Source organism: Coregonus clupeaformis, chromosome 8 (genome assembly GCF_020615455.1).
Source record: "Coregonus clupeaformis isolate EN_2021a chromosome 8, ASM2061545v1, whole genome shotgun sequence".
NCBI lineage: Eukaryota > Metazoa > Chordata > Actinopteri > Salmoniformes > Salmonidae > Coregonus > Coregonus clupeaformis.
The window spans coordinates 67,216,069-67,238,883 of NC_059199.1; the positions used below are offsets into that span (position 1 = coordinate 67,216,069).

A 22,815-nucleotide genomic window follows, 5' to 3' on the forward strand; every position below is an offset into this window, starting at 1 on the left:
AATGTGCTTAACAAGTCACTTGTTTGGATAAAAGCGTCTGCTAAATGGCATATTATTATTATTATTATTATTATTATTATAAGTTGCATGGACTCACTCTGTGTGCAATAATAGTGTTTAACATTCTTTTTTGATTGACTACTTCATTTCTGTACCCCACACATACAATTATCTGTAAGGTCCCTCAGTCGAGCAGTGAATTTCAAACACAGATTCAACCACAAAGACCAGCAAGGTTTTCCAATGCCTCGCAAAGAAGGGCACCTATTGGTAGATCAGTAAACATTAAAAAAGCACACATTGAATATCCCTTTGAGCATGGTGAAGTTATTAATTACACTTTGATTGGTGTATTAATACACCCAGTCACTACAAAGATACAGGCGTCCTTCCTAACTCAGTTGCAGGAGAGGAAGGAAACCGCTCAGTGATTTCACCATGAGGCCAATGGTGACATTAAAGCAGTTACAGAGTTTAATGGTTGTAATAGAAAACTGAGGGTGGATCAACAACATTGTAGTTACTCCACAATACTAACTTAAATGACAGAGTAAAAAGACGGAAGCCTGTACAGAATACAAATATTCCAAAACATGCATCCTGTTTGCAATAAGGCACTAAAGTAATAGGATAAAAATAAATGGAATAGAGCTAAGCACAGGCAAAATCCTATAGGAAAACCTAGTTCAGTCTGCTTTCCAACAGACACTGGGAGACAAATTCATCTTTCAGCAGGATAATAACCTAAAACACAAGGCCAAATATACACTGGAGTTGCTTACCAAGACGACATTGAATGTTCCTGAGTGGCCTAGTTACAGTTTGGACTTGAATCGTCTTGAAAAATCTATGGCAAGACTTTAAAATGGCTGTCTAACAATGATCAACAACCAACTTGACAGAGCTTGAAGAATTTTATAAATAATAATGTGAAAATATTGTACAATCCAGGTGTGCAAAGCTCTTAGAGACTTACCCAGAAAGGCACAGCTGTAATCGCTGCCAAAAGTGATTCTAACGTATTGACTCGGGTGTGAATACTTACGTAAATTAGATATTTCTGTATTTAATTTTCAATAAATTTGCAAACATTTCTAAAAACATGTTTTCACTTTGGCATGTCATTATGGGGTATTGTGTGTAGATGGGGGGGAATATATTTAATCAATTTTGAATTCAGGCTGTAACACAATGTGGAATAAGTCAAGGGTTATGAATACTTTCTGAAGTGTGGATGTGCTCTCAAACCACAGCCTTGGAGGGTAATTTAGGGAGTGAAGAAAACAAAGAGTGACAGCGATTCTGGGTGAGAATTCAATAATGAGTGTGTTAGATATAGGGGAAATAAAGGGAAATATAGAAAGAGGGAGAGAAGTGTGTGTTAATAGATTACAACTGTTGCATCCTGTTAAGTTGTACTTTCTCTGCATGTCTGTAAGTGGGCAGGGCAGAGGCAAGGGAAACCGACATGGCACAGCACTGGTTTAATCTTGGCCACAAGGGAGATAAACCACTTGGTTCAAAGCCAGTTCACTGGCAAATGTGATTTACGAGGGGCATCTCCCTTTCTTGTTTTTCTCCAACTCTATAATGATTTTTTTATTTGCCAAAGGGATTTGTTGAGTTTATTGATCTGTAAACTGCTGTTGGGTAAGAGGGCATAGAAGAGAGGAAAGATAAGCCCTAGAGAAAGAATAACACAAAAATGTTAGGGGGAAGGAAGACATTGTGGTGAGGAAAAGACTATGCAGGATTCTACAGCTCTTCAGGGAACAGAGGAAGGATTAGAGCGGCCACAATGTTCATGGCTTTCACATGGGAATGTACAGAATGCATTTTTCACTCAAAATGGCATTTTGCTTCACCTACACCGCTTGCTTCTAATGAATATGTGTGTGTACGGGGCCCCTAGCTTTATTTGAAATAGAATATCGGAAGGCAATGACTGTTATAATCTGGCCACGCCAGATCTCAAGAAATGTCTCCCTGCTATTACATATGCCTGATGATGAAGGAATGGCAGCAGATTGTCAGTCAGTCACCAAGCAACGCTTTTGTCTTGACACACAATGAAGATGGGTGGAAAGCATTTTTGAAAAGGTATGACGATCATACATTTGACATGAGTGAGAGTTATGACTTGACATGCACACAATAGGGAAAGGGGGATACGTAGTCAGTTGCACTCATCCGAAATGTGTCTTCTGCATTGAACCCAACCCCTCTGAAACAGAGAGGTGCGGGGGGCTTCCTTAATTGACATCCACGTCATCGGCACCCAGGGAGCAGTTAACTGCCTTGCTCAAGGGCAGAACAGCAGATTTTCCCACCTTGCCGGGTCGGGTTTCGAACCAGCGACTGGCCCAACGCTCTTAACCGCTAGGCTACCTGAGGCTGAGAGAAAATGTTGCAGTTTTAAAGCTAATAGCCTTACTGATTTAAAGCTAATAGCCATACTGATCCCGTGGTGAGGGATTCAGCTCAGTGGCAGTTTGACCATGAACTACTGCACCAATCAGTGAGGTGAGGTGGGGTAGAGATTGGGTGCTCATACAGCACAGCTTGTGCCTGCTGTCTCACGTCTCCAGACATCAGGGCTGGATTACCGAATGGTAATCAGAGGTTCGGGGGCCCCCAGATAGCATATGATAGCAAAATGTGTAGCATTGCAGGAAATTAGCTTTAAAACTACAAAATGTTCTCTCAGACTCATGGCAAAATGGGTAGAATAGCAGGAAATGTACTTTAAAACTGCAAAGTTTTCGCTCAGCCTGATGGTAAAATGTAAACAAAAGCATGAGATGAGCTGTAAAACAGCACATTTTTTCTTTTAAAGCACAACATTTTCTCTTAGCCTCATGACAAAATGTGAGGAATAGCATTGTAAAACTGCAAATTTTTCTCTGCACCATGGCAATATGTGTTGAAATGCAGGAAGTTAGCTGATTTCCTGACCCCCTCAGTGGGCCCCTGGAGGTCATTGACCCAGTGCCCCAAATGCTCTAGTCTAGGGGCCCTGATCATGGCCTTCACATGTCACAAACAGTTGCTCTCAGAAAATATATTCCCCACTTCATGATTAAGGTTACCTGCACACAATGAGATTGTTGTGGATAGTCAGATTAATATAATAGTTCAATTAAAACGTTAAATTACTTAACCTATATGCTTTGCAATAACGATTTTCCCCTAATAATCCTGTTTACATGGACACATCTGAAATCAGGCTACCTGATGGCACTCGGATAAATGCAGAAAATCGAAATAAACGTTCTACCACAGCGACCGTGTTATTTTTGGGAAGCATATTTGATTCTGAGTTCGGACATATAAAGTTTGTATGTGAAAACTACTAAAACGTTCGAACTCACTTCACTCGCGCTAAAGAGGGAGGCTCGCTCGGCTGGTGTTGGCACATCCCCAGATCAAATACACAGCTTTAACGCCGATGTATGTCTAATAATTCGAAAGATTGCTCAGAAAACCTGGTGTTTTAATCGGCGTATGTTAACTTCGATTTTGACCTTACGCCGATTAAGATAAACAGAGTAAGGTGTTTACATGACTATTGCATAATATGCCTACTGCCATAACCAGTTCAATATATAATTATTACTGTACATGTAAACGTACTGTGTGTGTGTGTAACCTGATATACATGTTCAACCCCCGATATTTTGAGACAAATGCATGCACTCAACAACTGCTATAATTTCTCTCAACATAGACTGTTGGACATGCTTTTAAATACAGCTCATCTATGGTAGAATTATTTACCACTGTGCTAATTGCTTGAGAATAAATATTTGTATAGATCCACTCCTCCCCTCTCCCGTTCTCTCCCTCTCCTCCCTCTGGCTCCAGTGGAAACGAAAGCCTGCCCCTCCTGTGTCTGAGTGAGACACACACACACTTTCACACAAGCACATACACACTGTTCCAGCATCAGGCAGTCAGTCTCTATTCGGACTGGCCAAGGCTGCCTCAGGCTAACCACTGCAACACTGAAATAGACAGACAGAGTACAAGGAATACTGGTATGAGACCAGACATACACACACAAACAACAGGGGGTCACAAACACAGGGATGTACAGCTGTGTGAGGAGCCGGACACACCCTCAGACCAGACGAAGGGAGGCATAGTGTGTGTGTGTGTGCGCGTGTTTCTTTGACCTGTGGCTGTAGAGGATTGTCCGGGTGTGTGACGGCACACTGCTGTCGTCCTCTCATTTTCCTCTACCTGATGCTGTGGGATTTCCTAACCCTGGAGTTCAACAGCTGACCCATGCAGGCCTGGAATCAGCTTCCCTGAGTTGGGGACCTGCAACAGTGCTAAAGGTGTTGAGCTGTGCTGGTGCTTTGCTAGCCTTTCCTTGGAATATTTTCAAATTCAGGCAAAAAGTTACATCTTCTCATGCTACAACTATGAAACAACATGCACCTTCTCTGCATAGATAGGCTACTATGTCTGACACAGCAAATCATCAAGGACTGTCTTTGCTTAGCCTAAAATAATTGAATCAGGAAAGCCAAAGTCAAGTGTGTCCAGTCTGTTTTCTTTGGTAATAAGAGGTGGGAGCTAGCACATCTCAAATGACTGACTGTGGCTGTGCATTCATTCTGTGATTCTCCAATCACATTTTTTCCTGGTTTCTTTGTGCGCAACTAAAAGGGAAAAAACTTAATTGACGTTTTCTTTTGTAGATATCCCCAGGTTTTGTGAACCACGCGTGAACCACGCGTTGCCTGTTTCGCGGGTTTCGCGTGAGCATCAGCTCCTCCGCGCAAACACCAGCTGATATTTTTCCTCAGTAACTGACAGTCACACATGCCAAGACCTCGGCATAAACAAGAGCTGGACATGGAGGGAGAAAACTCAATTTAAGGTAATTTTATTGTATTTAGGCAAATGTCAAATATGTTTAATTGTCTGCAAATATTTAATTCATGTTAAATTATTTCGGCTACAGCCAGACAGTGCACCACATGTTTTCCCAAATAACTTTTGAGTGTAGGCTATTATGTGAGCACAGATATTTAGGCCTAATATAAGGCTAATAGCTTTACAAAACCAGGTATACCGTCCTTATAACGTTTTAAGATTTTGTTATGTATACATTTAGACGTTTTAAATCTTTGTTATCTACTAGAAAAAGCCTTTATCTGATTTCAGACATCCGTTTTATCATAACCCTAAGCATCCTATTACTCAATTGTTTATGTTTTTGATAAGATACTTTATAAACAAGATGTAGCCTATAGCTTCAAATGAATCAAAGTAATTGCCCTCGGACTCAACACTGTTCGATCTAGCCTACATACATGTGAAAATGGCATGCAATGAACCTTCGATTATTGCTCCATTGTTTAGGTATTTGTTGGTGTACCAGGCTTTGATGCTAAACAAATCTCAATGAGTGCAGTTAAACAGTTAAATCAATGCATATCTTGTCAGGTGCAAGCTTAACGGTGTACCAGTTTGATAACAGCAACTAACAACCATGTAGTTGTCTAGGAAAGTTCACCTTCACTATAACTTACTAAAGGGAGCTGTGACAAGTATTTTGTCACACACGTTGATATTCTTTGATGCATGGTTAATTATTACGTTTATATTCTCAAATTCTGAGTATAAATCTGATTTGAGGGGACAGAACTGCCCATGTTAAACTTAGTAACTCCAGTCTGGTATAAGGGAGTCACTCTCTCATAGATGTTCTATAGCATGGCAGTGCAAAGGCCACTCAAACGTGACATGAAGAAAAATTGTTTGAGGGAATTCAGCTGTGACGAAGCAAAACAGCTTTTTGAACAGAGTTGAACAGACATGAAGAGACTCCAAACTGAGCCTTTCATGTGTGTGTGTGCAAATGTCTCCCTATATCTCCCTCTTTAGCTCAACAGGATAAATAATTAATAAAGACGTTATTCAGCAGCCTAGCAGGATGAGGATGGAGGGAGAGAAACTGTTGCTGGTTCTTCTTCTGCTGCTGGGCGCTTGTCTCCAGTGGGTCCAGTCTGGCAAGTCCTCCCGGCACCGTGATTCACACCGACACCCCAGAGAGCACCGGGACCATCGGCAGCACCGAAACATCACGCTGGCCATCATCCTACCACAGAGAAACACTGCCTACCCCTGGGCCTGGCCCCGTGTGGGTCCGGCTCTGGACCGAGCCATCAACACCATCAACGCTGACCCGGCACTCCTCCCTGGTCACCACCTCGGTTACGTGTTTGAGAACAGCGAGAACGAGGAGGGCATCTGCTCCGAGTCCATCGCCCCACTTATGGCTGTTGACCTCAAGTTCGCCCACGACCCCTGGGCCTTCATCGGGCCGGGCTGTGACTACACCTCCTCCCCAGTGGGCCTCTTCACCACCCACTGGGACATCCCCATGGTAACGGCGGGCGCCCCAGCCGTGGGCTTCAACGGCATCAACATGTACCCATCCATCACCAACACAGGCCCCACGCACAAGAAGCTGGGCAAGTTCGGCTTCCATATCTGCAAGCACTTTGAGTGGAAGGAGCAGGTGCTGCTCATGTTCAGTGACAACAAGAAGGATGACCGGCCGTGCTACTTCGCTGTGGAGGGGCTCTACACAGAGCTGCACGTGAACAACATCACCTCGGTGGACCTGGTGTTTGAGGAGAACACTGGACCAGTCAACTACTCTGACCTGCTCCACAACATCAAGCAAGATGGCCGAGGTGGGTCCCGATATTCACTACACGTTATTCACAGCTTTATATTCTACATATTGTGAGAGCAAATCCATTAATGTTCAGTGGGGTGGCACAGTGTCTTTTCGTATATATTTCTCCCTGGAACTTATTTCATTATGGTTAGGCTTGTCAGCCTAAGAACAGCCTAAAAAGAACATTCTTGGAGCATGTTATTTATTCAGCCTAAGCCCTCGTGAGATAGATTTATTTGAATTTGTTGACACAGCTGTACAAAAATAGCTAAACTGTATGTGCTTGTTTTCACATTTACGATTGTGGTGTGTGTGTCTCACTTATTACCTATGAGATTTGTTGGCTCCTGCCCTCTGAATGGTTCGTAGCAGCATGGCTTGTTAAGCGTGGATATTAGCTTTTGATCCTTACTGCAGGGCATGGTCGCGCCAGCAGCCTGAGCAAGAATTATGAGCTCAATTGATGCTGTGCAGACCAGACAACTCACTGCTGCAAATGGCCTGTCCCCAGGACAGACAGAGATAATAAGATCTGCATCATTAGATGATACAGCAGTTTTATGGACCCCCTCAGATGTTTTCCCGCACGTCATGTATTTTGGTTCAGTTTACCCTTCAGCTGCCTTTGAGGAAATGGGCACAGTGAGTACAAGGCAAATATCTTTAATTGCTACTCCAATCTATCACTTTCTTTGCAAAGTCAAGTGAGTCAACAAATAGATAGATAAGCCTCTCGATTGGTTCCCTATGAGCTTCCCTCTCCCGTTCCCACACGGGTATAAAAACGTCTCCAGAGAAGACATTTATTAACAGAGGTCAAGAGCCATGCGACCTTATAAGGGAGCTGCAGTCAACATATCAGATCTGTAGGTATTTCCTGCTAAACAGACTCCGTCATTGGTCTAATTACCCTGGCCCTTTGCTTTTTGTTGTTCTGCAGTTTATCATATTTAACCAGAGGTGAGCAAATTATGGACTTGGTCAAATTAGGGATTTGTTCAAACAAAACTGGTCATCCATGTCCTGGAACAGATACTAAATATGAGTTTCTGTTCAACAAGAAAGCATGTGTGACTTACCATGTAGTTTCTTTATGTTTTCACACTGTGAACTTTGTTGTTTTGGTTACATGGATCCAAATGTGTACTTTATGGAGCGCCAGAAGACTGTTGTCTTTGGCTTATTCAAATTCACAGGCAACAGGGTTTGATTGATTAGGGCTTTTAGTTAAGGTTGTCTGACTGAGATCTGGTAGAATGGCCACACTAATTGGAAAAAGGACATGGGACCAGAGCTGATTGTAAAGCCGTGCGTTTCGATGGAGTGCAGTTGACCTGTGTGTGCAGACCTTATGTGTTGTTTTATGTATTTAGGTTAAAGGGGCAATCTGCAGTTGCTACATCCATGTTTGGACTTATAAATTCATGATATGTACCCATTGATTCTTGAAGAATATAACTTATAAATGCCTCATGAGCTTAGTCCAACTGCCGTACCCCATTAGAACCCACAATACAAGCTTGTTTTACTCCAATGTTTGTAAACAAAGTAAATATAAACTATATAGCCTCAAAACATGGTTAAATGTATTATTTTGATATCATGGATGGTCAGTCCTTGCATCCACAGCTCTGTCTATGAATTTAAGAGTGGTTACATTTCTCCAGACCTACCCTCAGCTTTTACCGAAACAGGGGCCGGAGACGACTTTATTGTTTTAACTACTGATTGCCACTTTAAAGTGTCTGTTTAGCATTAACAGTTGGGAAATGTTTAACCCAAAGACTGTCGTAGACATATTCTTTTTATTGCTCAAACACCTGCCTGTGAAAAAGCCATCATAGGTGATGCAACGTTTCATTAAATATCATTAATATCTGAGTAAAAAGGCTGTTTCCTGAATACAACCTCCACCATGGCCCAGTTAGGAATCAAAAGAAACTAAACTCCCACGGTATTTATCAGCAAATCTCCTATGCTTGAAACAACCATTTGATTTGTACAACTCCATTTAGCAGAATACCCATGGAAGAGTTATAGTGGAAATATGACTGACTCAAAGAAGAATAAAACGAAGTCATAAAGTAGCAAGTGGAACAGTATATGAGAGTACAAAAAGACTTCCTGATTATGTTTCTGATTGTAACTCTGTTCTGTCAAAGCACACAATCAGCAGCTGATTTACATGTTGTTGTGGTAGTTGTCAATTTGTTTCAGAACAGCAGATGGTTTGAGGATCAGATGGACCTGCTTTATATTAAGATTTCATGCATTGCTCTTCTCCATGTGTAGAAACTCTTTTCACAGCTCAGAGACAGATAAAACCAAAACAACACCAACACTCATATCACCCTATGGTTGGAGAGAGTGAGGGGCAGGAGTGCTCAATGTGCAAAAGGGTGTATGAGTGTATGTGGTGTGAAAAGATAATCTAACACCCCTTCCCCCCAGTCCACCATAACACATAGACACACATATATCACACTCACCAGCAGTGCTGTGACCTTTTCCTCAGCACTCATCAAGAGAGAGGAAGCCTTTCACAATATGTCCCCCCACCTCATCACCCCCTGCCGCCATCCCCAGGGACCAATAAATAAATACGCACAGCATTATGATGAGGAAATGACGCCAGAGGCAGTTTGCATGCTGCAGGGACCTCAGTCTGTTGTTTGGGTGCATTCATTGTCTCACCAACTGTTGCTTTGCTCAATTGCCCCTTTTACTGAAAAATAACATGGCTTAGATTGTTTTGGACTGGTTTCATTGTTGCTTCAGGTGCCTTAACAATAATTCAGGAGAAAAAGACTGAAAGTGTGGTCTCTCATATCTCTTTGTGTGTGTGTTTGTGTCTACACCCCAAAATGAAAATGTATTAGATTTCTCCTGATGTGGTTTAAGCATTGTTGTAGACGAGGTCTCAACTTACTGTTGTGAGTTAGAATACTAGAATATGGTGCAATTTAAGGTGCAATTTCGAAATATATTATATTATATTGTGGATCAGCAGTTTTTCTCGTTTTGTAATTCACTGATAGTCAGTCAATTATCCCATGTCAGCTAAAATAATTTTAGATTGCTAAGTTAGTTTAGTGGCCAGCTATCTAAACTTGTTACACATGGATGTGGGTATGCAGAACCGTGAGCAACCTGCGGCCCCTCATGATGAGTTCAGATTTTTTGTGGCCCCCATCCCCATCAAAGTTGCCCATCCCTGACTTAGAACATCCAGTTTTGTTGTTGTTGTATAATAAAAAATTGATTTTGAGAGTGAAAACCTGAAAGTAGGGAATACAAAATGGAGAAAAAGGAATTTGGGAAAAAATAAACGGAATTAGGCAAAAAATGAAACAGATTTTATAGGAACCCTACAGATGCGCTCGGAAACCCCTTGAGCTGATTGAGCACTTTGAACCCCCTGTTCCAGCTCCCTTCAAAATAGGATCCTTACCACCACTGCAGCTGCACTGCAGGGAGCAGGATGGAGATGGTGGTGCATTGAATATGGTTTAAATAACTCAATGTTGGTAACTCATCATAGAACTTGTAGAAGAGCTAAGCCCAGTGGACTGGGTGGGTGTACATGGTGAGTGAAATATAAGGGGCCATTTGCTGAAATGTCAACAAGATTTTGTCAGCAACAACAAAAAAAAAAATCAGCCTTTTGTTTCCCCCAAGAGTCCCTTTCACTAGCACAGCATTTATCAGATGCAATAACCATTACCATGATTACAATAATTTATCATTATGTTTTTATGAGATAATCTTATACAGAAAGGAAGAGCTGATTCTTGTGAAGGATTTCCTCCAGTCCACTGGTCATACATATTTTAACAGTCGACTGCACTTCTTGTCAGTTCTTTTGGTGTTAATTCCTTAAAATGTACCTGTTAATGTTATTTCCTGTCAGAAATAGTTTATCTGGGACTAACAAATCGCTGTCTCTTTGATGGTAGCATAACAGTATTGCTTCCGTCCCTCTCCTTACCCCAACCTGGGCTCAAACCAGGGACCCTATGAAAACATTGACAACTGTCACCCAGGAAGCATCGTCCACGAAAGCCGCTGGCTTTTTTAATCTACTTTGTTGAAATGGTTGGACAGAACACAACAAGACATTTATCAATGTCGTAACCTTTTTGCACAATATTTGGTATTATGAAAGACCAGATTTGTTCTTCTTTCATTTCAATCAATTTGGGGCATTTATCAACCTATATTCACACACAGTCCTGACCTGAATTTAAAGTTTCTGAGGTGACATAGAAAAAGTGTGAAAGTGACTTTTCATTTGGACTTTGATATTAGCAAATGTATTTGAGCAAAGGTCAAATTAATCACTAAATCATGGACCCATGCGGACACTGCTCTCCCCTTGCCACCCCCTCTCCGCCCTACCTCCATCTTGCCCTTCTCTTTGCTCTCCTCACCCCCACCCTCCCCTTGGTATGTTAATCAGTTATATTTTGGAAAGGCTGTTCTAATCAAGGACAGTGTAGCTCCACAGGTGGTTCAGTATCAGTCCCATTCATCTTATTGATGAGAAACGCTCTCTTCTGGCAAAGCCATACAGTAAAGATAATCACTTCCAAAGAGAGACGATCAATTTCCTCTTTTCCTTTTCCCTAACACTACACACACCCACATGCCCAGTGATTACATAACTTGTATAGCTTAGTGAGAGTACAGTAAGTGAGTAGAAAAACCATACACTGCTTATCCAAAAGCAATGCATGGCTTATTAATCATTAGTTGAGGAAATGTACAGCACCCAATTGCTTGACGAGATAGGAGCACTCAATTCATCCCAATGGGATTACCTGTCTATAAAGAAATGCCTATACACAGTTCAAAGAACATCGCACTACCTGCGAAAGGGAGGGGTGATTTTCAATTACCTTTCATGGTGGCAGATCTTTGTAGAGATTGTAGAAAGTGTTGATGAGCGAGAGAGTTTTGGCAGTTGAGCTTGTTATCCCAGTGTTAAGAGGGACCTGTAACTCTGTAGGGTTGTTGACATCACTCTTGCCTCGACATGACCCCTTCACCCCATAGCTTGGACTTCCCAAAAGGGGTGACGCAAGACCCTGGAGCTTCCATCTCTTCTAGCTCACCTCCTCCTGTCGCCATGGTTGCCAAGGCAGAAGGTGGCCATGCTGAACTAAACTAGCCACAAGGCCGTGCTCAGCCTTTCCCTTTCCTCCCCCTCAGCCCCCTCGGCCCTGTCCATCTGGCATTAGTTAAACATTTATATCCTGGAATCCTGGAGAGGCAAGGAGAAGGAGGGGAGCCAGACATGTAGGCCTATAGTTTGCCTTGGAGCCGTGGGAAGATGGTAGTGGTGATGGTGGTGGTTGGTTTTAGATTTGTTGGTTTGCATGAATACACACAGATGAGTCAACACACATTGAGTTATCTTGGTGAGTTCAGGCCTGCTGTTCATCACAGGTGGAGTCTGGGGTCCTGGGAGGGACGGAGGCTGCTTCTTCCGTAATGGTTCAGCTTTGAACAGACTCCTATCCTAGTTTAACATCTAACAAAGCTTTTTATTGTTAGACATTGTATAATTGGATGTTTGCTGTATGATGTTGGATATACACTCATAGAAAAAAAGGTGCTATCTAGAACCTAAGAGGGTTCTTCTGTTGACCCCATAGAATAACCCTTTGAAGAACCCTTTTTGGATCCAGGTAGAATTTTGTGTGTGCTTGTATCAGTATATATCCATCTAAAGCTTTTGAAATTGTCTTTTGTGTCATCAGATAAACAATACCATATTTCTGGTCAGATCCCTGCAGGCCTAAGCTGCGATACAAGAAGCTTTTGCTGATCTCATCCCACCTTCCAAGAAGGCCCTATTGGGTTTGCTTTGTGTGCTGTGGCTATGATGGCAAATGAAGCAAAACATAAATTCAGTAGGAATGGGTTGATAGTAGCCACAGTCTAAAAGAAGTATAGTATCTCAATAGTGTTCACTTAGAAGTCTAGTTTTGATTGGATTGTCAACTAACGTGAAATGAACCAACATTTTTACCATGCAATTGGATTTAGGTTAAAAGTTGGGTGAAAAAAAGACAAACAATCACAAAATACCTTTACGTTGATGACTTTTTGCAAAGTTGTTTGTTGAAAGGACGTGAAAACAACGTTGATTCAACCAGTTTTTGCCCAGTGGGATTGTGACTGCATGGACCCATAGGGGGGTCACTTGGAGTGAAGTACACAGTGACATACTGGTACATCAAAGATCCTACTGGTACATTTCTTCTCGTCTAATGTGGCATCTTCGGGTCCCCATACACTAGTCTTCTTGCTTTCATCCAAAGATCCCAATAGGTATGCCCAGCAGCAATGTTTCTAGGTCATATCCGCATAACAACGTTAATTGGAATTCACTTCCACTATCTGCATATCGCAATTTGTAATTGTAATGCAATTAGATCATGTCATGTTTAATCAAGAACCAGGGAAGTCTGCTGTCTCTGTCACTTGACTGCGGAATTGTCTATGTGTGTTCAGGAGGAAGATGACAGCTCCTACATCACAGTAATTCAAAGACTTAATCAAGTGTCTTTGTTTCTCTGGAATGTTTTAGGAGATTACACGGACACAGGGGGATTGATTATGTTATCCCTAACCAATTCCTAGGAAAGGAAGAAGTTGTGTGTGGTTGTGAGATACAGAGTAAAGAGGGCTACAGAATTCAAAGCGGAGAACATACATCCGTAACTTGATAACAGCCAATTAAATTAAGTTTGTAAATAAAATAAAATAAAAAGGTCCATCAGCCTGTCGCTACTGAAGTTAAGAAAAAGAAATGAAGGTGGAGGGAGAGAAGGAAATGGAAAAAGTAAGAAATGTTCTTATTCCTTCCTTTCATCACCCTCACTCTCCTCCTAACACCCCCCTCATCTCCCAATGTCACCTTCTGCTAACCTTCTGTGAAGGTAAGAAAATCAAACAGGATGGTGTGACAGACATTCTATTCGCTATCTCCGCCTCACTCTTGCTCTCTCACCCAGTCATCATGGTATCAGCTGGGCTGTCCACAGTGTAACCACTACATCATCAGCTCTTCTGAGGTTGGAAGTTCAAAGGAAGTGTCTGACCGCCTGAAGATGATAGTGGAAGCGTGTGTGACTTTGCACTTATCAGGCATGAAAGGTATGTAAAGATACAGTGTTTGCTCTGCCTGGTGCCGGGATCAGGGGTCAGGCCTGGGCTTTGCCCCCTTTTCCATCCACTCATGTTGCACATCGGGTCAGCATTCATAACAAAAGCAGGGGTGTCAACAAATGTCATATATCTTTGTGCCACTAGAAGTTGAGTGTGGCACCAAGCCACTGGTGGCGCCATTGTTTGGAGGGGATCCGGATGAAGATGGAGTCTCACCAGAAGGAGGGCACTCAGACCCTTCTTATACTTGTACGTCTCCTGAGTCCAGGGAGACCAGGGAGATCCCTTTTAGTCCCCCTAGGTTTGTTGGTTTGGTTCCACTGCTCACTTCCTGACCAGGGCCATTAAACCCTGAAACAATAGAGCCGCCAGGACAGGAAGTGTGTGCTACAGGAATGTCATCACGCCCCTGGAGACTTCCTGTGCCACTCTTCCACTCCACACGGTGCCAGACCAGACCACAATAAACTAGATAAGACCCTAAGTAGACCATAACACAAGAACCCATCAGACTAGACCAGCCCAGAACACAATACACTATGACACGTTAGAATAGACTAGACTCTGTAGATTTGACCAGACTAGTTCAGCCTAGACCTAACTGTACTAGAACAAGCCACACAGGATCACAGCAGCACAACCTGCCTATGGGGTATAGGGCTTAAGGGTTGTTTTTGGACCAGGCAAAACTAACACAATGGTGCACAGAGAATGCTGAACACGGTGTGACATCCACACACACTTACAGTGTGCTGCCGTGGCAGTGCCAGGTACTTGGCAGCCTGCAGTAATTACCCAGGCTAATGAAGGGTCTGACCGAGGCAGTTAGCCTCTGGCTGGGAGCAGAGCTGATCATAGCTAATAGAGCCCTGTTTCAGGTCACTGTCTCTGACACACCGCCACAGGCACCACTTTACCCCAGCACAATTAGCCTGCGGGCTAACACTGAGTGTCCCCCCTCCTTTCTCTCATTACCCCTATTTACAGTGCCTTCAGAAAGTATTCATACCCCTTGATTTATTCCACATTTTGTTGTGTTACAGCCTGAATTCATAATGGATTAAATAGATTTTCTCTCTCACCCATCTACACACAATACCCCATAATGACAAATTGAACACGTTTTTAGAAATTTAAGCAGATGTATTGAAAATGAAATACAAAAAGATCACATTTACATAAGTATTCACACCACTGAGTCAAAACTTTGTAGAAGTCTTTTTGGGTAAGTCTCTAAGACCTTTGCATACCTGGATTTGTCTTGAAAAAATGATTCAAGCTCTGTCAAGTTGATTGTTGATCATTGCTAGTGTCACACCCTGGCTCTGGGACTCATTATGTTGAGCCAGGGTGTGTTCATTCTATGTGTTCTGTTTCTATGTTTGACTGAGTGACTCCCAATCAGAGGCAACGAGTGTCAGCTGTTTGCTGGTTGTCTCTGATTGGGAGCCATATTTAACTGTCTGTGTTTCACTTTGGGTTTGTGGGTTTTTGTTCCGTGTTCGGTCATTGTCACCGTGGACTTCACGAGTCGTGTTTTGTTTTGGTTAGAAACTTTAACTAATTAAAGTCATGTTTGTTTCTCACGCTGCGCCTTGGTCTACTCATTACTACGACGATCGTGACAGAAAAACCCACCATACCAAGACCAAGCAGCGTGTCCAGGAGCAGGCAGCCTGGACGTGGGAGCAGATCTTGGACGGGCAGGGGTCCTGGACCTGGGAGGAAATCCTGGCCGGGATGGATCGCCGGCCATGGAGTGAGACGGTGGAAGCGTGCCGTAGAGAGGAGCTACGGCGTGATCAGGGTCGTCGTCGGACGGTCGTGAGGCAACCCCAGAAAATTTTTAGGGGGGGGGCACACGGCATGGACGACGGGGCTGACGGAGAAGAAAAGGGGGCGGATCCAGAAGGCCACCAGGCCAGGGGTACACCGCCCTGTACGTCCTGTGCGGATGCCTCACACAGAGTGTGTGAGGGTAGGCATTCAGCCAGGACGGGTGGTGGCCGCTATTCACTCCAGGCCTCCTATCCGTCTCCACAGCCCGGTTTGGCCTGTCCCTGCTCCACACACCAAGCCTACGGTGTGCGTCGACAGCCCAGCCCGGCCTGTCCCTGCTCCACGCACCAAGCCTACGGTGTGCGTCGCTAGCCCAGTCCGGCCTGTCCCTGCTCCACGCACCAAGCCTACGGTGTGCGTCGACAGCCCAGCCCGGCCTGTCCCTGCTCCACGCACCAAGCCTACGGTGTGCGTCGCCAGCCCGGTCCGGCCTGTTCCTGCTCCACGCACCAAGCCTACGGTGTGCGTCGACAGCCCAGCCCGGCCTGTTCCTGCCACCCGCACCAAGCCTACGGTGTGCGTCGACAGCCCAGCCCGGCCTGTCCCTGCTCCATGCACCAAGCCTACGGTGTGCGTCGCCAGCCCGGTCCGGCCTGTCCCTGCTCCACGCACCAAGCCTACGGTGTGCGTCGCCAGCCCGGTCCGGCCTGTCCCTGCTCCACGCACCAAGCCTACGGTGTGCGTCGACAGCCCAGCCCGGCCTGTCCCTGCTCCACGTACCAAGCCTACGGTGTGCGTCGACAGCCCAGCCCGGCCTGTCCCTGCTCCACGCACTAAACCTACGGTGTGCGTCGACAGCCCAGCCCGGCCTGTCCCTGCTCCACGCACTAAACCTACGGTGCGCGTCGCCAGCCCGGTCCGGCCTGTTCCTGCCACCCGCACCAAGTCTACGGTGCGCGTCGCCAGCCCGACCCGGCCTGTTCCTGCCACTCGCACCAAACCTACGGTGCGCGTCGCCAGCCCGGTCCGGCCTGTTCCTGCCACTCGCACTAAGCCAGGGGTGCGAGAAGTCAGCCTGGTAAGGCCCGTTCCTCCTCCACGCACCAAGCCAGGGGTGCAAGTCGACAGACTGGACCAGGGGCACTATGGGGGGTGTATTGGAGGGTGGTGGTCAAGGCCGGAGCCAGAACCGCCGCCGAGGAGGTATGCCCGCCCAGCCCTCCCCTGTTTTGTTTAGTTGAGGCGCGGTCGCAGTCCGCGCCTTTAGGGGGGGGTACTGTCACACCCTGGCTCTGGGACTCATTATGTTGAGCCAGGGTGTGTTCATTCTATGTGTTCTGTTTCTATGTTTGACTGAGTGACTCCCAATCAGAGGCAACGAGTGTCAGCTGTTTGCTGGTTGTCTCTGATTGGGAGCCATATTTAACTGTCTGTGTTTCACTTTGGGTTTGTGGGTTTTTGTTCCGTGTTCGGTCATTGTCACCGTGGACTTCACGAGTCGTGTTTTGTTTTGGTTAGAAACTTTAACTAATTAAAGTCATGTTTGTTTCTCACGCTGCGCCTTGGTCTACTCATTACTACGACGATCGTGACAGCTAGACAGCCATTTTCAAGTCTTGCCATAGATTTTCAAGACGATTTAAGTCAAAACTGAAACTAGGCCACTCAGGAACATTCAATGTCATCTTGGTAAGCAACTCCAGTGTAGATTTGGCCTTTTGTTTTGGGTTATTGTCCTGCTGAAAGGTGAATTTGTCTCCCAGTGTCTGTTGGAAAGCAGACTGAACCAGTTTTCCTCTAGGATTTTGCCTGTGCTTATAGCTGTATTCCGTTTATTTTTATCCTAAAAAAAACTCCCTAGTCCTTGCCGATGACAAGCATACCCATAACATGATGCAGCCACCACCATGCTTGAAAATATGAATAGTGGTACACAGTGATGTGTTGTGTTGGATTTACCCCAAGCATGTTTTGCAGTATTACTAAAGTGCCTTGTTGCAAACAGGATGCATGTTTTGGAATATTTGTTATTCTGTACAGGCTTCCTTCTTTTCAATCTGTCATTTAGGTTAGTATTGTGGAGTAACTACAATGTTGTTGATCCATCCTCAGTTTTCTCGAATCAGAGCCATTAAACTCTATAACTGTTTTAAAGTCACCATTGGCCTCATGGTGAAATCCCTGAGAGGTTTCCGTCCTCTCCGGCAACTGAGTTAGGAAGGACGCCTGTATCTTTGTAATGACTGGGTGTATTGATACACCATCCAAAGCCTAAATAATAACATCACCATGCTCAAAGGGATGTTCAGCGTCCGTTTTTTCTTCTACCAATCGGTGCTCTTCTTTGCGAGGCATTGGAAAAACCTCCCTGGTCTTTGTGGTTGAATCTGTGCTTGAAATTCATTACTCGATTGAAGGACCTTACAGATAATTGTATGTGTGGGGTACAGAGATGGGGTAGTTAAATCATGTTAACCACTATTATTGAACACAGAATGAGTCCATGTAACTTATTATGCGATTTGTTATTTTGACTCCTGAACTTATTTAGGCTTGCCATAACAAAGGGTTTGACTACTTATTGACTCAAGACATTTCTTTTTATTTCTTTTTATTATAACTTTTTTTTTTACAAACTAAATTCTACTTTGACATTATGGGGTATCGTGTGTAGATCAGTGACACAAAATCTACATTTAATAAATGTTAAATTCAGGCTGTAACACAACCAAATTAAAAAAAATTATAGGGGTGTGAATACTTTCTGATGGCACTGTATATCCACACCACAGCTAAGTCCTGGTGACACATCATTATTGGTATAATATGACTTCCATGGTACATAAACCAAAATGGTTTTGAGATGCTTTACTTGATGGACTTTACAAGCATAAAGTGGGTGTGTCTTTGAAGTGCCTATTAGGTGTTGGTCTGTCTGTTTGTCTATTTGTTTGTCTGTTTGTCTAGACGTCATGTGGCCAGTGGTTGTTGTGTAAGGAAAATAAATATATGGTCATCTATGCTCTCATTGTACTGGGTTGGTATACTGAGTCACCACGGTGTAGGGGGGGTACTTTCACGCCTGCTCCCGCTCCCCCTCCCTGGCACTCGAGGGCACCAGGCTGCCCATCATTACGCACACCTGTCACCATCATTACGCACATCAGCGCTTCATTGGACTCACCCGAACTTCATCACTGCTTGGTTACCTCCCCTATATTTGTCTGTTCCTCAGTTTGATCCCCGTGTCGGCATTAACGTTGTTTGGTTTCCGTTGTCCAGACGCTGTCGGTGTTTTGTTCCTGTCTGTTTTGTCATTAAATGTTCACTCCCTGTACTTGCTTCTCATCTCCCAGCGTCTGTCCTTACAGAATGCAGACACCAAAATCAGAAGCATCAGGGAGTTTTTTGTTTTCGTTTGGGTTGGTGACGTCAGGTCTGGGTGCCGCTGCCGAAGGAACTGGGGATACCTCAGCTGGCTCGTCAGGCTTCCATGCCTTAGCTGGCTTGAGAGTTTTTTTTGCCTCGGTTGTCTAGACAGGCTCCAATCCCACGTCATGCCTCAGCCGGCTCGTCAGGTTTCCATGGCTCGGCAGGCTCCTATGCCTCAGCCGGCTCGTCAGGTTTCCACGCCTCAGCTGGCTCGTCAGGCTCCCATCCCACGTCATGTCTCAGCTGGCTCGTCAGGCTCCCATGCCTCAGCGGGCTCGTCAGGCTCCCATCCCACATCATGCCTCAGCCAGCTCGTCAGGCTCCCATTCCACATCATGCCTCAGCCGGCTCGTCAGGCTCCCATGCCTCAGCGGGCTCGTCAGGCTCCCATCCCACATCATGCCTCAGCTGGCTCATCAGGTATCCACGCCTCAGCCGGCTCGTCAGGCTTCCACGCCTCAGCCGGCTCATCAATCAATCAAATGTATTCATAAAGCCCTTTTTACATCAGCAGTGCTTATACAGAAACCCAGCCTAAAATCCCAAACAGCAAGCAATGCAGATGTAGAAGCACGGTAGCTAGGAAAAACTCCCTAGAAAGGGAGAAACCTAGAGAGGAACCAGGCTCTGAGGGGTGGCCAGTCCCCTTCTGGTGGTGCCGGGTGGAGATTATAACAGTACATGGCCATTAAGGCCAGATTTTTCTCCAAGATGTTCAAACGTTCATAGATGACCAGCAGGGTCAAATAATAATCACAGTGGTTGTAGAGGTTGCAACAGGTCAGTACATCAGGAGTAAATGTCACTTGGCTTTTCATAGCCGGGCATTTAGAGGTTGAAATTGCAGGTGCGGTAGAGAGAGAGAGTTGAAAACAGCAGTTCTGGGACAAGGTAGCACGTCCGGTGAACAGGTCAGGGTTCCATAGCCGCAGGCAGAAGAGTTGAAACTGGAGCAGCAGCACGACCAGGTGGACTGGGGACAGCAAGGAGTTATCAGGCCAGGTAGTCCTGAGGCATGGTCTTAGGGCCATGGTCCTCCGTTGAGGGGAGGGAGAGAGGGAGAGAGAGAGAATTAGAGGGAGCATACTTCATCAGGCTCCCACGTCTCAGCTGACTCGTCAGGCTCCCACATCAGGCTCGACAGGTTCCCGCGCCTCGGCCGGCTCGTCCTGCTCCCATGCCTCGGCCGGCCCGTCAGGCTCGCCCAGGTGGGACGCCGGGTGGCGTCCCTAGAGGGGGGAGTACTGTCACGCCTGCTCCAGCTCTCCACATCTGTCACCATCGTTACACGCATTAGCGCTTCATTGGACTCACCTGAACTTCATCACTGCTTGGTTACCTCCCCTATATCTGTATGTTCCTCAGTTTGATTCCCGTGACTGCATTAATGTTGTTTCGTTTCCGTTGTCCAGACGCTGTCAGTGTTTTGTTCCTGTCTGTTTTGTCATTAATGATCACTCCCTGTACTTGCTTCTCGTCTCCCAGCGTCTGTCCTTACAGTTGACATAATAAGCTTTTGGCCTAAGCGGTGGACAACTCCTGCTCCCAAGGTCTGCAGTGTTTGCTGGTTTAAAATTCGCTAATAAAAAATGTATTGTATACGTTCAACATTTTTCTGTTATTTTAAGCATTTAGTGTGTTATTTTCTCATCATACAGATGTAAGATCTTCATTTGATCACCCTGTTGCAGGAAAACCTTCCTTGTACTGTATTTGAGGTTTAAAAAGGCTTCTAAAGTTTGTAATTTCAGCTTTGAAATTTCAGACTTGATTTTCCCTTACGAAAAATTTATCAACGACTACAAAAATGTCCATTAATTATAATCCACATAATAATTAACTTTTCCTATTGCTGCCAGATTATTTTCCTGCTGTTGGATACTGGCTCAAATCCTACATCTGTAAAATGATAAGTGTGACTAGACTATCCAGGGTGACTAGGCTAATAAAGTATTTCAAATACAATGAAGAGATTCTTAGTCTGATCTATTTAGCTGTGTTTTTGCTTTCCTCATCATGCTCACACAACATTGGCCTGCAGGTTGAACTAAATTGAAGACATGTTACATTGTTACAGATGTAGGATCTTAACTTGAGCCAGTTTGCTACCGTGCAGCAACAGGAAATGAATTATTATGTGAATTGTTATGTGGATTATAATTAATGGAACCATTTTTGTAGGGGTTGATACATTTTATGTTAGGGCAAATCAAGTCTCTCTCTCTCTCTCTCTCTCTCTCTCTCTCTCTCTCTCAATTCAATTCAATTCAATTTAAGGGCTTTATTGGCATGGGAAACGTATGTTAACATTGCCAAAGCAAGTGAAGTAGATAGTAAACAAAAGTGAAATAAACAATAAATATTAACAGTAAACATTACACTCAGAAGTTGCAAAAGAATAAAGACATTTCAAATGTCATATTATGTATATATACAGTGTTGTAACAATGTGCAAATAGTTAAAGTACAAATGGGAAAATAAATAAACATAAATATGGGTTGTATTTACAATGGTGTTTGTTCTTCACTGGTTGCCCTTTTCTTGTGGCAACAGGTCACAAATCTTGCAGCTGTGATTGCACACTGTGGTTTTTCACCCAGTAGATAAGGGAGTTTATCAAAATTGTGTTTGTTTTCAAATTCTTTGTGGATCGCTGTAATCTGAGGGAAATATGTGTCTCTAATATGGTCATACATTTGCTCAGTTTCCACCTCATTTTTTGGGCAGTGTGCACATAGCCTGTCTTCTCTTGAGAGCCAGGTCTGCCTACGGCGGCCTTTCTCAATAGCAAGGCTATGCTCACTGAGTCTGTACATAGTCAAAGCTTTCCTCAAGTTTGGGTCAGTCACAGTGGTCAGGTATTCTGCCACTGTGTACTCTCTGTTTAGGGCCAAATAGCATTCTAGTTTGCTCTGTTTTTTTGTTTGTTCTTTCCAATGTGTCAAGTAATTCTCTTTTTGTTTTCTCATGATTTGGTTGGTCTAATTGTGTTGTTGTTATTGTTGTTGTCCTGGGGCTCTGTGGGGTGTGTTTGTGAACATAGCCCCAGGACCAGCTTACTTAGGGGACTCTTCTCCAAGTTCATCTCTCTGTAGGTGATGGCTTTGTTATGGAAGGTTTGGGAATCGCTTCCTTTTAAGTGGTTATAGAATTTAACGGCTCTTTTCTGGATTTGGCCTAATTCTGCTCTGCATGCATTATTTGGTGTTTTACGTTGTACACGGAAGATGTTTTTGCAGAATTCTGCATGCAGAGTCTCAATTTGGTGTTTGTCCCATTTTGTGAATTCTTGGTTGGTGAGCGGATCCCAGACCTCACAACCATAAAGGGCAATGGGTTCTATAATTGATTCAAGTATTTTTAGCCAGATCCTAATTGGTATGTCAAATGTTATGTTCCTTTTGATGACAATTTGGTAAAAAGCCAATTTGACATTTGCTCAGTACATTATTTTCACTGAGGAAATGAACTAGTCTGCTGTTAATGATAATGCAGAGGATTTTCCCAAGGTTGCTGTTGAAGCATATCCCACGGTAGTTATTGGGGTCAAATTTGTCTCCACTTTTGTGGATTGGGGTGATCAGTCCTTGGTTCCAAATATTGGGGAAGATGCCAGATCTAAGGATGATGTTAAAGAGTTTAAGTATAGCTAATTGAAATTTGTGGTCTGTATATTTTATCATTTCATTGAGGATACCATCAACACCACAGGCCTTTTTGGGTTGGA

General features: G+C 44.2%; 1 protein-coding gene across 3 annotated transcripts in view; it reads left to right on the forward strand.

Annotated features, from left to right (window-relative positions):
* Window positions 1-3,945: 3,945 nt before the first annotated feature.
* npr1b (natriuretic peptide receptor 1b) overlaps window positions 3,946-22,815 on the forward strand; it is a 60,491-nt gene continuing 41,621 nt past the window's right edge. The window contains exons 1-3 of one of the 3 annotated variants that reach the window (XM_045222196.1): window positions 3,946-4,340; window positions 4,707-4,888; window positions 5,899-6,713. In XM_045222196.1, the coding sequence (XP_045078131.1) occupies window positions 5,948-6,713 (766 nt within the window). In that variant the 5' untranslated portion in view covers window positions 3,946-4,340; window positions 4,707-4,888; window positions 5,899-5,947. Of the gene's footprint in view, window positions 4,889-5,898; window positions 6,714-22,815 lie in introns of all 3 variants that reach the window. The other 2 variants (XM_045222195.1, XM_045222197.1) reach the window with 2 other exon arrangements.